Source organism: Dermatophagoides pteronyssinus, unplaced genomic scaffold (assembly GCF_027571235.1).
Source record: "Dermatophagoides pteronyssinus isolate colony J.1.1.1.1 unplaced genomic scaffold, Derpt_VIB-CSIC_2022.12 sq0007, whole genome shotgun sequence".
NCBI lineage: Eukaryota > Metazoa > Arthropoda > Arachnida > Sarcoptiformes > Pyroglyphidae > Dermatophagoides > Dermatophagoides pteronyssinus.
Window position 1 is genome coordinate 2,256,349 of NW_027461531.1, and position 16,070 is coordinate 2,272,418.

A 16,070-nucleotide genomic window follows, 5' to 3' on the forward strand; every position below is an offset into this window, starting at 1 on the left:
GCGACCAACAGTGTGAATAGACTGGATGATTAAATTGATATTCGGCGTGTTAAGATGATCATCAATTTTAAATGAAGAAAACAAAACAAAAACAAAAAATCTAACTTGTGAAATTGTTTGGCGAATAATGGAATTGAATATTTTTTCAAAAATTTTATTATTAATCCATTGATAAGTTGAAACAAATTCGATTCGATTCGATTTGTTTAACAAAATCAATTACATTAACATTAATCATCATGGATGTTAACATTAGATTATCATTATTATTTAAAATATTTCGTTACACTTTGATGGTGATTACAATAATTATAATATTATTGAATAATCAAATTAATTCGGGATTAACAAGTGCATTCTGGACGAGCAACAGCAGAGGCAGCAATAGCCGAAGTAGTAATATCAACAGTATTAATAATTTGGGCGATACGACTAGATTACGATCATCACAACATCAACAACAACATCATAGCTTTTATAATCAAAATCAAAATAATCATTATAAGGTAGGTTGACATTTATTTTTTTAAAAATAATAATATCAAAAAAAAACAGACATTCATTCGAAATGTTACAAATTGATCAAACAAAATTTGATTACTACCAATACTTGATACTTTTTTTCCAATTTTTTTTTTAAAATTAAATTATCACAAAACAATACAAATTACTACAGAAAATCCTATTCTGAGAAAACGAAAAAAAAAATTAATCAAAGAAAAAATTGAATTTTTTTTCAAATTTTAATTCAATTTTAAATCCCGAAAATTTTCAAATGTAAAATGATAAAATTTCATTTCTTTGAAGAAACAAAGAAAAAAATTCATTGATGCAATGATTATATGTGAAAATCTTTAGAAAATTATCAACGAAAATGATACAAATTCTTGAAGACTCTCAACAAATCATTAATACGCTCATTGATTTGATAATAATTTCAACAGTGCGTGTATGTAGGAAAAGAAAAGACTTTTTAATGCACACACACACACACACAATTATCATCATCATCATCATCATCATTGTAATAATTTGATGAGATCTAAGACAGGCTTTTGTATTGTATTTATAATGAATTCGGGGTTCAGATTTTGACCCAAAATTATTTCATTAAAAAAATGATTCGTGCGTGTAGATAATTTATTTGTTATTATTATTTAATTCCTTGAGACTATATGACTATTGTGACGATATTTTAATTAGAAAGATCTACAGCGAAGTATGTTTCTTGATGATTATGTGATGATGATGATGATGAAAATCTTCGTTGAATTCATTTATTATCATACAGAATGTTCAACCATGCACAAATGATTACCAGAACCCATAGTGTGTGTGTGATGTGTTTAGACAATGACACTAATAGAAAGAAAAAAAAACGAAACGATAAGATCTTATTCAATTAGAATGATGAACAAATACACAGTAGTTTTAGTTTTTCTTGATTTTATCTTTTTGTTTTTTTTTATTCAATCATCAACAATGTTATAAATGTTTTATAAACAGAATATTCATTAAATTCATTATAATTCAATCAATTCATAATTATAATGGTTGCGGAATATTTCTTTTTTTTCATTAAGATTTCTTCCAATATTCAAGGATGAAAATATGTAATGAATGTTTTTGAAAATTTTACACCTTCTTATCATGTTTTCTATTCCAAAATGATTAATTGATTTAATTTGATTCAAAATCAAGTCATTAGTGATGTAACAAACAACAACAGCAACGAATTATGGATAATCATTTCAGTTTGTTTTTAGGATAAACAAAAAAAAATAATCGCTTTATATTCACCACAAAATAAATAATCAATTTTCATTTACATAATCATTATAAAATTGTATTATTATTGTTGTTGTAAATCCATAAATAAATGTTTATTTACAGCCACAAAATTTTATTTTTTGATCTGATTATTTGAACATGGATGCAAAAATACAATCGTGGTTTTTTTCCCAAAAAACAAAATCATATAGAAACTCAAATCAAACAACGACCGAATCCACTATTGAAAAATTGATTTTTTCCTTTGTTTATTTGTTTGAAAAATATAAGACATTAAAAAATGATTTTCATGTTTGTTTGTTTTCCTTTATTCAACAACAACCGATGAAAAATCGGGGACCAAAATGACGAATGAAGAATTTTGACGTTTCAATTTTGTATTTTTTTCCTCTCTCTCTTTCTCTCACACACTACTATTCAGAAAAGAATTTCAAGAAGAAGAAAAATTGAATCATATCGGAATTCATTGGATATGAATGTGATGATGATGATCACAATCACCAAACAAGAAAAAAAAATTGAAACGAAAAAATGAAAAAAAATGGTGAATATATCTGTTTCGACGGTTAAGCTCTCTTTTATGGATGGATTTTTTTTTCTGTTTTGCTTTGGTTGCCTTCTTTTTGATACGAAGAAGCCGAGAAGGAAAAAGACAACCAAACGGAATTTTTTTTTTTAGTTTTTCTTTTTCCGTTCTAATAATAATCACATTGTCATTGTTTGTTGTTGTCGTTGTCGTTGATGACAAAAATGAGAAATGATTATTTTTTGAACAAAAAGAGAGGGGTAATCATGAAAAAAGAAAAATTGAATTTCTTGGATTTTCTTGTGAATTTTTTTTTTTTGGTTTTGTTTCATTTCTTTCATTCATTTGGTTTATTGATATGAATCATGGTTACCGAGCTTTTTGTTACATGATTTTTTTTACAGACAAAATAATCATCAACAAAACAAAAATTCAGAATGGAACAATAAAAAAAAATGAAAACAATTTTTTATCACTATCTTATGGATGGTCAATCAACGTCTTTTTCTTTCTGTTTCATTATCATTATTTGTTATAGTGCACACAAAATATTCTTGATGATCAAACTTCATTACCAAATAGCAAACATATTAAGCAATTGGTAATGAAATAAAAACAACAACAACAACAACAACAACATAATCATCATTATGGCTATGAACAACAATAATCAATCAATCAATCAATAAAGCTTAACGGTCCGTTGAGGTCCATAGCTTCTCCAACGATTTGTTTCCACCGGTCCCTGTCCTGTGGGTCGCTGTGTTGGCGATTTAATTTGACTAGATCCTTGGTGACGCTGTTGAACCATCGCTCTTTTGGCCTGCCTCGTCCTCTCGTCCCTGCAGGCTTGTAATGAAGCGCCTCATTTAATAGTCCATTGTCACGCCATACGTGTCCCAACCATTCGATTCGTTTTCCCTGGTGTAGCTTAGAATATTTGCACGGCCATAACGTTCGTACAGGTCCAGATTGTGTCGCCGTTCAAATTCATTTGTTACCGGGTTGAAGACAGGACCAAATATTTTCCTGAGCACTTTGCGTTCGAATACTGCTAGTATTCTCCTGTCGTTTTTGCAAAGTGTCCAGGCCTCGCAGCCGTATGAACAACAATAAACGAAAAAAAACAATAAAATGATGATAAACACCGAATTGTCACCAAAAAAAATAATAGTTGAAAAAGAGTGAAAAATGAAAATGAGAATAAAAAAAATTTAGGCCAAATTGAATGAATCTATATTTTTTTGTTTTGATTGGATATTTTGCAGCTCAAACTTGCATACACAAACAAACACCGATGAAAACTACTCAAATCTTGAATAAAGAAACAATTTTCATTCGAATTCAGCATAATTCTTCTATGAGAATTCAGATATGTACAGTGAATGGGATGTGAGAGAGAGAGAAACAAAAAACAATAAAAATTCTCTCTTTATAGCTGTTGAAAAGATGGAAAATCTATTTATTATATTAAATCTCAAGCCTACTTTCTTTCGAAAACCATACGATATTATCTGTTTTTCGTTTGGTTTTTTTTTCTATTCATTTATCGTCAAGATTTTCGTTTTTTTCTCGCTTTCATTTCGCTGTTGGATTCATCTCAATTTCAATATGTGAAAAAAAAGTAAAAAAAAGAATCTGGATCATCAAAAAGAAAAAAAAATTTAATTTGTGAGCAGCATTTTTCTGTTGTTGTTCCTATGGCCACTTTCGTTCGTTCACACCAATCTCATGATGATGTGAATAAACGAATGCCGTTGTTGTTGTTGGTTTCATCAGATTTTCTTTTGTTTTGTTTTCACATTGTCTCATTTGTTTCAATCTGGTTTTGTTGAAAATCCTGAAAAAAACAACAACAACAACAACAAAATAAGTAGAAAAAAAATCTCAATTCACTTAAGTGAAAATAATTCTTTGAACAATTTTGACAAAATAAAACTAATAAAAGTTTAAAAATAATCATTTTAAACACAAAAATTTACAAAATACAATTTAGGACAGGATGAACACAATCTTTTTTTTTAAATTTGACACATTTTCATACGATGATGTTAAAAGTTGTTATTATCAAATTCCAGTATATCGAACAAACAAATTTTTCAATTCAATGATGATGATATTCGAAAAGAATTCGTGTGTGAAAATTTTTCAAAGATTTTAATGACGTTTAAATTGATGTTAATCAAAAATTATGATTGTTTATTGTGAAAATTTTTGTTCTGTTTCTTTCCAATCTTGAATTTATTGAATGTTCTTTCTTATTTTTTTTTCTTCTCTCTTTGTTTTAAAGTTTCATCAAAATTTAATTTTCAATTTTTGCATCAACTGGGGAATGGAAAATATTTTTTTCTTAAAAATACAATTGTGTGTATTGCAATAATGGGGAAAAATAAGAAATTCTTGACGATAAATCTATTAGCAAAAATTTTTTTAATAGAATTCCCCCTTGACCGATCATCATTAGAATCAGATTCAACAAATAATGATGATGGAATTGAAAGAGATGCAATGACATAAAAAAAATTGAAATAAATTAATGAACAACAAATGAAAAGAAACCATTTTCATTCGAATAGGATTGGTAACAAACACATTCATACAGATAAACATCATCATAGCCTGAAAAAAATGGAGAATTGTTTTTTCAATATTAATGATTCTGTATAACAAAAATGTTTAAAAAACAAATACAAACGACAAACAGAAATCTGAATTGAATACAATGTATGTATGTAAAAATGGATAAATTGAAAATTTTCAATGAACAAACAAACAAAACAAAAAAACAACAAGAATATCATTGGAAATAATTGTTGAATGAAACATTTTGCTATTTCATTATTTTGTCTATTCAGTGTGCATTGTTTCTTCATTGATCCGATATCATTTTCTCTATATCGATCCAATTAAGAAGAAACCAGAAATCGTCACACGCACACAAAAGAAAAAAAAGAGATTTGAAAAAATTGGCAACAATGAATTACGAGCAGAGATTCATTTTTCCGTGAAAAAAAACAGGAAAGAAACAAACAACTATTGCCTGAACCCCAATGGCATTTTATACAAGGTTTTTTGTTTCAATTTTTTTTACCGCTCTGCATCATATACAATATACATTGTCACATTGTGGTGGATAATTTATGAAACGTGCTTTTCTGTCCATTCGACAAAAACAAACGAAACAATTTTTCAGTCTCACTCGAATCTTTCAAGTGTCATCCTTTATTTATTTGAAACCAAATATCCCAAATATGATCACTTGTGATGATGATGATGACATCAAGAGAAAAAAATGAATCATTTTACCCGAAGCTAAAGCTATAATTTTGCCAAATATGATTGAAAAAAAACAACAACAATCCTATTGAGTTAAAAGTGAATCTGGAGAGAAAGAAGAAGAAAAAATTGATCTAGTTTCACAATATAAGTGTCCATATCGAATAAAGTTTACAGTAAGTTTTTTTTTCAATGACAAAAAAAATGGAAAAATAAATAACATTATCCGTTATATTTTTCAAAGAGTAGATGAAAATGAATCCAATATAAATATATAAGTGAGATGTGTATGTGTGTGTGTGTGAATGAAAACCGATTTCCATGATAATACTTGTGGTGCGATGAAATATTGCTCAGATTTTTTTTTCTTTGGTCCCGATATTGCATCCTATCTATAATTTTTCAAATAAATTTTTCTTTTCAATGCTCATTTATTGTTTTTGAAGTGTGTTTGTATGCAGTTTAACGATTTAATAAGGGATGAAATATGCAAAATAAAAATAAAAAATATTTTAAATTGACTATCGTCCGAAACAAAAAAAAAAAATAACCAAAATGAACAAAGTTACTGATAATGAAAAAATAAAATTAATAAATTTTCCGAAAAGCTATTTTCTCAGAAAATTGTCAAGAAAAAAAGATGCTATTCCAAATACATTATTCAATTTTTGTTGTCTAAATAAGAATTTTTTTTTCATCTAATTATTACCGGATACCATAGTATTCAACAATGAAATAGCCAGATTCAAAGAAAAAAAACTCAAATGCAAATTTATTTCCATTTTCAGAGAAATAATTTTGTCCAGATTTGGCTTGAGGCTTTTCATCATTATCAGAATTTGGAAATTTTTCTTTGAAAAATTTTCCCAAATTCTTTTTGATCATATTTACCGATTCTCTTTCAAAAAAATTTCAATTTAATCGAACCGAAGAAAAAGAAGAAAAAAACTCCGTCCATTTTGTTGTAAAAATAAAAAGAATATAAATAATAATTTTATTGGAAAACGCATATCCGCTAGGATAATTGCGTGAATTAAAAATAATACAATACAATATCAATTAAGAAGAATCAAATAATATAATACAATATTCATATGAAAGTAATATTAAAAAAAATAAAAATACAATATTGAGAAAGATTTGAAGGAATATGAGATAATAAAGTTCACATAGATGAATATAAGGACTAAATATAAAATAAAAGATTGTTTTTAAAAGAATGTGAAGTTATAAAGTTATAAAATTGCCTTGATGTGTGTGTGGATGTGTTTACAGAGTTCGATGAATTTTTTGTGTATTTCTTTGTTCTGTGTGAATTGGTGTAATGAATTAATGTTGTGTAATTGTAAGTGGTGTTTAATTTGGATATAATTTGTACAATGTAAAAGAAGGTGTGTAACGTCTTGTGTGGTGTTTGAACATGTACAGCAGTCTGTTTGTGAAAGTTGAAACCTGTTTAAGTATTTTTGGAAGTTGCCATGTCCAGTGTAGAATTGTGTGAGAATAAAATTTGGTTTAATGAATTTTGGAATATATGGTGATGGAAAGAAGTGTTTGAATGTGTCATTGGTTTTTTCGTGTGATTGTGCAAAAATATTTTGTTTGGTGGTGTCAATAAATTGTTCTATTGTGATGTGGTTTAAGCACTCTTGTGGTATATTTTGCCTATATAAAAATTTAGTTTGTTTGATTTGAATGTTTGTGTGGATTGGTTCAATTCGTGTTAGAAGTGTTGTACAGGCTTTTGATATGGTTTTGTATCCCATAATTGAATGTCTTAGTATTTGATGCTGTGTAGATTCAAGCTTTTGAATTTGTTTTTTGGTGATGTGATTAATCCATATTTCGGAGCCATAAGTGAGGACTGGTCTTATAAGGCCTTTGTAGAGATTTTGGCGTTTTCTAGTGTTAATACCATAGGTGTTTTTACAAAAGTTAAAAAGGGTATTTTTGATTCGTGTTGTTTTTGAAATTATGTTTTCTATATGTGTGTTGAAGTTGATTTTGTTGCGGTGTTGATGGTTTTGTAAGGAAATGCCTAGAATTTTTATTTTGTCTACTATTTCTATGTGATTGTTGTTTAGTGTGACAGGTGTGTTTAGTGTCTTCTTGTGGAAATGAATGATTTGTGTTTTTTGTGTATTGATAGTAAGGAAATTATTGTTGGACCATACATTTATGAAAGTGAGTGTTTTTTGTAATGTGTCATGTAGTTGGTTGGGGGTGTTTCCGGTACATATAACTGTAATGTCGTCCGCATACGCGTGGATGTGTGCGCTAGGGATGTTGAAGGAGTTGAGTAGTGAATTGATGAGAATATTCCATAATGTGGGGGATAAAGGGCTACCTTGTGGACATCCTTTGGTTAGTTTTTTGGTTCGTGTGTGGTTATTGTACTTGTATGAGACTGTCCGGTTTGTGAGGTAGCTTTGTATTATTTGTGTGTATTGTGAAGGTATATTCATAGTATCCATGTTTTTTGTTATTATTTGCCAGTTGGCATTGTCAAAGGCACCAGAATAGTCTACAGAAAGCATTGATGTTAGTTTGTTGTTGGTTTTGTTGTTGATTATATCGTTGGTGATGTTGTATAATGCGGTGATCGTAGATTTTTGTTGTGTGAAGCCGTGTTGGTTTTCGTTTTGAAGATTGTTGTCGCGAATATAATTTTGCAGTCGAGATTGTATAATTTTTTCAAGAATTTTAGATATGTTTGATATTAAGCTAATAGGTCTGTAATTTTTAGGTGTGTGATATTCTGTTTTGTTTGGCTTTGGAAAGATGATTAAAGACGTGTTTTTCCAGCAAGATGGGAAGTGACCTAATATAAAACATTTAGTGAAGAGGGCTGCTAATGTAGGTGAAATTGTGTCTTTTAGTTGTTTTAACATTTGGTTTGTAATGTAGTCTGGCCCTGGAGATTTTTTGTTGTTAGTGCTTTTAATCAATGTTTCAATATATTCTGGTGTTATTGTGAGTTGTTCTTGATTAAGGATGTTTGATGTTTGTGTTGGTGTGTGTTGAAGAAGTTGATTATCATCTGGAAAAATGGCGTCTAATATGTTTTCGATGATTGTGCCGTGTTGGTGTGGTTGCGCGTTATCTAGGATAGGGAGTGTATAAGTTTTGGGGTTTGTTGTAGCTTTTATCATTTTGTAGGTGTTGCCCCATGTGTTTGATGAGCTAGATTCTTCGAGGAATTCTCTCCATTTTTGTTGTTTTTTATTATATATTGCTCTGACATATTTATTTCTGTATCTTTTGTATTGTTCGTATTTCATTTGTTTTACAATAGTGTTTTTTTCGTGTGAGTACAGATTTCTTAAGTTGCGAACTGTGATTTGCATGAGGGTGAGATCTTTGTCCCACCATGGTGTGTAGTTTTTACGAGGATTGTGTTTTTTGGTTGGTATAGATTTATAGGCGGCTTCCTGTATGAATTTTGTCAAATCGAGAGCGCATTTGTCTATGTCTTGTGTGTGTTGAATGTTGTTTATCGAGATGTTTAGTTGATTGAAGACATCAGAATTGAAACAGTCTTTGAATTTCTGCCAATCTGCTTTATTTTCGTTGAATTTCGATGTGCTGTTGATGGTTTTTGTTGGAATTCTTTGTTGATGGTTGTAGGATAAAAAGAATATAAAGAATCAATATCTTGATCTTCAGACCAAAAAAGAGAGAAAAAACCACTTTAAAATGAAATACTGCTGATAAATCAGAAAAAAAAAAATTTCAACACGAAAAAAGAAAAATCACAGACACACACATCATGGACAATTTTCAAATTTCAATCATCATAAAAAAAAGAAAATGGTTAGAATAGATTAATATCTGATGAGCTCATTGTTCTACAGAATATATACAGCCTGGACTGGCCTATTGAAACTTCTTGAAACATAAACCATACTTGGTTAAAAAAAAAGAATAATACTGATAACTTCAACCAACATGTTCATTGAAAATCAGTGAAAAAAAATAATTTTTTCTCTCTCTCGATTATCATCATCATCATCATCACAAATTGATGGGATGGGTGAGAAAAATAAAGCAAACTTTTTTTTCATTCGATGAACATTAAATGAAAATCAAGAGTGATAAAAAAAAACGAAAACGAAGAGAAATAAAAAGCCTAATGAACAGTACAATACAAACGGTATGGTTCCAGGAATTTTTTCAGCAACAACAACAACAAAAAAAAATGGCAAGTCACAGCTGAAAAAAAGAGTAATGTAATGTGGAAAGGAAAAGAAAAATTCAATCTCTCACCGGAATTGGATAATTAATTGTATTTCCACCCCAAACCTACAAACACACATATCCACACACACACACAAACATGCTAAGAATACTATTTTTTTGTCGATTTTAATGTTTGTTTCTTTCGTTTGTTACGGAAATGGAAATAAAAAAAAAGCAAAAACAACAACAAGATTCATTTGTGAGATGAGAAAACTAACTTCAAATTAAATCAAAACAAACACGCACACACATATTTTCAATGGTCAACAATATAAATTTTATACTAATGATTTGAATCAAAAATCATTTATTTGTGTCTTTGGATGATTTCGTGATTACCATTATCAAGTATAAAGTGAAACAACAACAGAAACAGAAATCAAAATGATTAAAACAACAAAACACCCTGTATATAACAAATGAATAACAATAAGTTTTAATAAGTCAATACATTTTTCAAATCATAATTTATCAACAAAAAAAAATTTGTTAAACTTGTCAAAAAAAAATTGAAAAGTTGTTGAAATGAAATTTGGCAATAACGAAAAAAAAAATTCACATCTGGAACGAAGCAAAATTATTGAATAAATATCCAATTCCAGAAATGACAGTTTGTTACAAAAAAAAATTTCAACAATCCTCTTATCATCATCATCAGTTTTTTTTCGAAAAAATGTCACAATTTCTCTTTGAAAATTTCAAAGACAATTGAAGAAAAAAAAATTTGAGGTAAAAAGGATTTGTATCATTAAATACACTGATTCATGAATGATGATCATATAATGGAATACTTTCGAGAAAAAAACAACAACATTACTTTTCAGCCATGAAATCCAATTTTTTTCACTATACCAACCAATGTCAGTCAAATTTAATGGGGGTGAACAAAAAGATAGTAAGAATAGGAAAAGTAAAAATTGAACAAATTTGATGAAAAATAATAGCCTTTTTTGCGATCATTCATTTACGAAATCAATATTAATATACGTTGTTGCTGTCTTTTGGGACAAATGCTGCTTGTCATTATCGCCATCTCCAAAAAATTACCACCACCAACATCTCCCATTCAATTTTATTACAGAAATTTTTATCATCATACATAGAAGTTGTTTAAATTCAGTTTATTTTTCAATTCTACTTTTTATGGATCTATTTGAACTCGATTTTTGTTTTTGTTTTTTCTTTATCTCCAACTTGAATCCATTCATTGTGTTGTTAGGTCAGTTTTTTCTCTGTTCAATATATAATATTTGAAGATCTGGTAACAGTAATTCATCAATCATTATTGTCATCATCATCATCATCATAATAGAAGAAGTACGATCATTGACAAAAAGTAATACAGATTTCAATTCTCTATAGATTCACAAAAAAAATAAAGTTTATTATTCATATGCTAAACAAGGTAGCAATTAATTGGTTCGACTGTCAAAAAAAGAATACTGACCACAAATGTATGCAAATGAAAAATAGTTCAGGTTAATAATAACGTTTTATAGTCAGTAAATTTGAAAAACTGTGAATGATAAATCGAAATGGAAATATATTTAAATTGTGGAGAAAAACAACAACCAAATAAAGAATGAAGCATAAAATTATGATTGAAGATAGTAGAAGGAAAAAAAATTTCCGTTCAATTCTTGTATGATAAAGAATTAGCTCACGCACAATTATTATATTCTTTTTTTTTGTAGTAATAATAGTCCCATCCCAAAAACTGTATATTCATATTAGTTTAATGTTGACGAAATCGATATTGATAAGGATATTGTTTTGACAAATCGATTGACATTTGACATAAAATAAGAAGAAAATTAAAGTTCCATGTTTGACCATAGTTATTATATTCAAAAACATTTCCGGAATTATCTTTGTTATAACAAAAAAGAAATTGTCTTTAATAATTTTTCCAAATTTGATACGAACAGAAAAAAAACAAAACAATTCGAATACATTCACGATTCATATTCTGATCTGATCAAAATCTTTCTATAAATTTTTTCCGGTCATAACATTAATATACTATGATAATAAAGTCATTGAATAAGAAAATAGAAATCTATGTTGACTTTTTATATATAACCTAATTATAGTAATCATAGGCGTATCAAATATGGATTATAATGATGATGATGATGACATTTGTTAGTTATAGTGACGACAATAGTTTATATATCGTCTAGTAATAACAATAAATTTTCTTGAAAGAATCCAAAAACAAAACTAAACAGAACAAAAGCAAAAAATCCGGTCAAATGTGATTGATTTCGATTGTTAATTGTACAAATTTTATTAGGATAAATTTGGAGACAAACAAACGAACAAGCAAAAAGCAAGTCAACATCATTCGGATATAATTTGATGAAAGCAATTCTAATAAATTATTGGAATCATAAATAAATGAATGAATCGAACAAGTCGACAAACTAAACTAAACTAAACTAATTAATAAGAAATTATAGATATAAAGAAAGAAATGTTTTACAGAAAAAAAGTGAAATGAATTGATTTGACTATAATGAACATAATGTGATCTATGATAGTTGGTCTTTTTGGTCATAAATTTTTTTTCTTTTTGAAAATAAATATAGACACAATAAAAAACAAACAAACAAACGAATGAATACAAAAGTCCAATGGCCAACTTGAAAAATTATAAATTTTTCATCATTATTGAAGCATAGCGATTTTATTCTTTAGGTAAGAAAAAAAAACAGAAATAAAAACAACAGAATAATACATAGAAACTTATTATTGAGGAACAATCATATCCAATCACAGTTCAATCGTCATCATTGTATCCAATTATATCTGGGCGGGTAAAAATATAGCAAGATGGCAAAACTTGCTGTTTCAGCAAAGTAAAAAATATGGAAAAATTCTTTAGAGTAATTCTAGAGAAAAAACTTTGGATTACTTTAGTTTGATACTGAAATTGGAGAAGGTAAAGATAGGTTTTTTTCTGTTACTATGGCAATTGCAGAAAAAAAAACATTATTAGGCATCAATGTATTTTTATAAATGTGTAATGTAAAAGTTTTCAATTGGATTATATAAGATGGATACTTTTTTTTGTTTTTACCTGTCAAATGGAATGATAAAAGCATTCTTTTTAATTTAAAATCACTGGGCAATATGAAATGAGAGATAAAATATGGATTGAAATATGATTAATATACAAAATACAAAAAAAATGTCTGAATCAACTGAATTGTTGTTAGTGAGTTTGAAGGAATGAATGAGAATGGTTGGCCAACGATATGATTAAAATCAGAAATGAAATCAAAAATCAAGCACGTCGATTCTAGCAAGTAAACAATGGCAAAAGTAAATACATCATACAACAAACACACACACACATCAACGATTGATAAATGAATTCAAACAATCTATATATAAATAAAACATTTATTTGTACATGAACATTGACAATTAACAAAAATCTGGTTCTTGTTCCTTTCGAGAAAAAAATCCGTTGATTCGAAATCAAATCAACGGACAACAACAGAAGGCTAATTAGTAGAAAGAAAAAAAACTGAAATCACTGGATGAAATAAATCAAAAGAAAAAACTGTCCGATTCAATTGTTGGTTTGTTCAGAATTTTGTCAGCAAAAAAAAAAAAATAAAATAAAAATAAAATTCCTAGATACACATTCTATTGAAAACAGAATCGTTGTAATTTTTAGTCAATAATCATAATTAGAAAACATCCATACATTTGCATATAACAACATCTTTATCTTTGTATGGTTTTCATCGTTGATTGTATAACAAAAGAATCAATGGAAGTAATGATTGAAAATAATCATCATCAATGATGATTACATTCACCAAAAAACATTCATTTAGTCATTGTTGACATTATCATTATTATTATTATTATTGTCTATATATAATACAAATAATAATAATCATAATGAAAATGTTGTCGCTTTATTGCTTTATATCGTTGATTCTATAAATAATAACAAATAATGATAATGATAATAATAATCAAGATCAAATATAGTAAAGATATGTCAATTTGGAATCATTCTGTTGATTGTTCAATAGTTTTGCTGTTGTTGTTGTTGTTGTTATAAATTCTTGTATGGCTATTTGTTTCGTGTTTGTAATATTTGTCATAGCAAAAAAAACGAAAATAGGAAGAAAAAATAATCTAAGTAAATAGAACAATTTGACATGAATGGTAAACGCGGGGATGAAAGAATAAAAACGAACGAATTTATTATGTAAACACAAGTAACAACATCAATGGCAATAGTCAAATAAAGGTTAGGCGATCGATTCTTTATATTCTATTTCTTTTTCTATTTTCACTGATATCGATGATATCAACAATCACCCTATTGAAATAATTTTGATCGAAAAATATTTTCGTGTGCGAATCAATTGATTTTTTTGTTTGCTGGCTACATTTTTAAGAGACACCAAAGAATGCAGAGAAAAATTTCATTTCCTGATCAATCTTCATTCTTTTGTTTCAATAGTTTGTTGTAAATTGTTTTACACTTTGATGTTGTTTTTTTTGTTGATTCTGAAATCTCATCGGATTTCAAAATTTTATCTCACTTTTTCCATAAATGTCGTTCGACAAATTTTAACCTTTCGTTTGACCATTGATGCATCATGTTATATTCAGGATACAAATAAAGCGCGTGCGTTGGACCGGATAAAATTTTTTATTCCGATTTTTTTTGCGTGTGCATTTTTTTAAAAGGAATGAGAAAAGATTTTTGTTTTTTTTTTTGAATAAAAAACGTTTATGTAAATCAATCCCCTCCATTATTCTTTCACTTTATTGGTCTGGATTCCATTTTATTTCATTCCATTCCAATTATAATGGATATCCGATAAATTGACTTTGACCATTCAGGAAATCCTGTCTATATCTTTGGATACAATGCTCTTGGCGATGTTGGAAAAAAAACAAAGAAGTCTAAAATAAATGAAATAAAAAAGACTTTCAGAATCTATCTCAATAATGAATAATGTAAATTTTTATACAATGCAAACAATAATATGCCAAACACACACAAAATTTGTAGAAAGAGAGAATCTATATCAAATGAAAATGATATAACATTTTTACCGAATTGTTAAAAGAAAAGAATTCCGTTTGATGTTGAAAAGATAATATTGTATAATTTGGAAAATCATACATTCAAACTATTCAATTTAATTGTATTAATAATTTATTATTTTGTAAAAATTCATGTTTTCAAATTGTTATGAAAATTTGATATTTGAATATAAAATATAATATCATCGCAAACATCGATTAACAAAAAAATTAAAAACTATATTAATATGAATGAAAAAAAATTGTGTATGATTTAGGAATTAAATTGAATTGAAAATGAATAAATATTTTAACGTCCACAAGATCCACCCGGACAAGTTGACATTCCAATCGGACTGTTACGAGGTAATGTTGCTATTCTTCGAGGTCGTCCACCACCATAACCACCACCGCCACCTCCTCCTCCTCCTGGACCATGACCACCATCATTACCGCCACCGCTCGAATATCCACTACTGCCAAGAAAATATCTTTTCATCGAATCAGAACGATCACTTAAACCGAATAACGTGAGAAAAAAATTGATAAAAAACCAAACGAATCGTAATACAATTTTGAATGGTGTTTTCCATGTTATTGGTTCTTGTTCAAGAATTTCACCACGAGAATTTATATAAACCATTTTTGATTGGATTTTATTTCAGTTTTTTCCTTAAATACTTTGAACTCAAACTCAAACAATCGAGAATGATGAAATAACAAATCATACTTTGGCTTTTTATTCAAAGCTGACGCATTTGTTGTTTATATTAAAAAACAAAACAAAACAAAACACAAAACGCCAAATGAACGTTCCGTTCATAAAGATCGTAAATGAAAATGCATTTGCGCAAAAGCTTTGTTCAATTGAATTTTGAAATGAAAGTCGGCTTCACTGTCATGTATTTATTTTTTTTATTTTTTTTTGTAAAAGAATTTCATTTTGTTTTCACGTCAATCTTCAATCGAATACGCCCATCACAAGATAATCAATTTCAAATATATTTTTAAACAAAACGAACATAGAATTTATTCATTCATTCATTGACACGCAATAAATGGTACAAGTGTCAAGTTGTTGTTTTCAATGAATTCTTCTCATTTAATAATGTTAAAATGAAAAGAAGAAATTTTCTTTTTTATAATGAAAAAAAATATCGACCAATATTCGACA

The 16,070-nt window shown here is 28.0% G+C and overlaps 2 protein-coding genes across 2 annotated transcripts in view; one reads left to right on the plus strand and one right to left on the minus strand.

The window, feature by feature from the left end:
• Positions 1-16,070, plus strand: part of spab (space blanket) — a 25,625-nt gene continuing 9,555 nt past the window's right edge. Inside the window, exon 1 of the mRNA XM_027344514.2 lies at positions 1-506. Coding sequence (XP_027200315.2) covers positions 240-506 — 267 coding nt within the window. The 5' untranslated portion in view covers positions 1-239. The remainder of the gene's footprint in view (positions 507-16,070) is intronic.
• LOC113794420 (uncharacterized) lies at positions 15,012-15,659 on the minus strand. Its single transcript, XM_027344545.2, has one exon. The coding sequence runs from the start codon at positions 15,537-15,539 to the stop codon at positions 15,207-15,209; it is 333 nt and encodes a 110-aa protein (XP_027200346.1). The 5' UTR covers positions 15,540-15,659; the 3' UTR covers positions 15,012-15,206.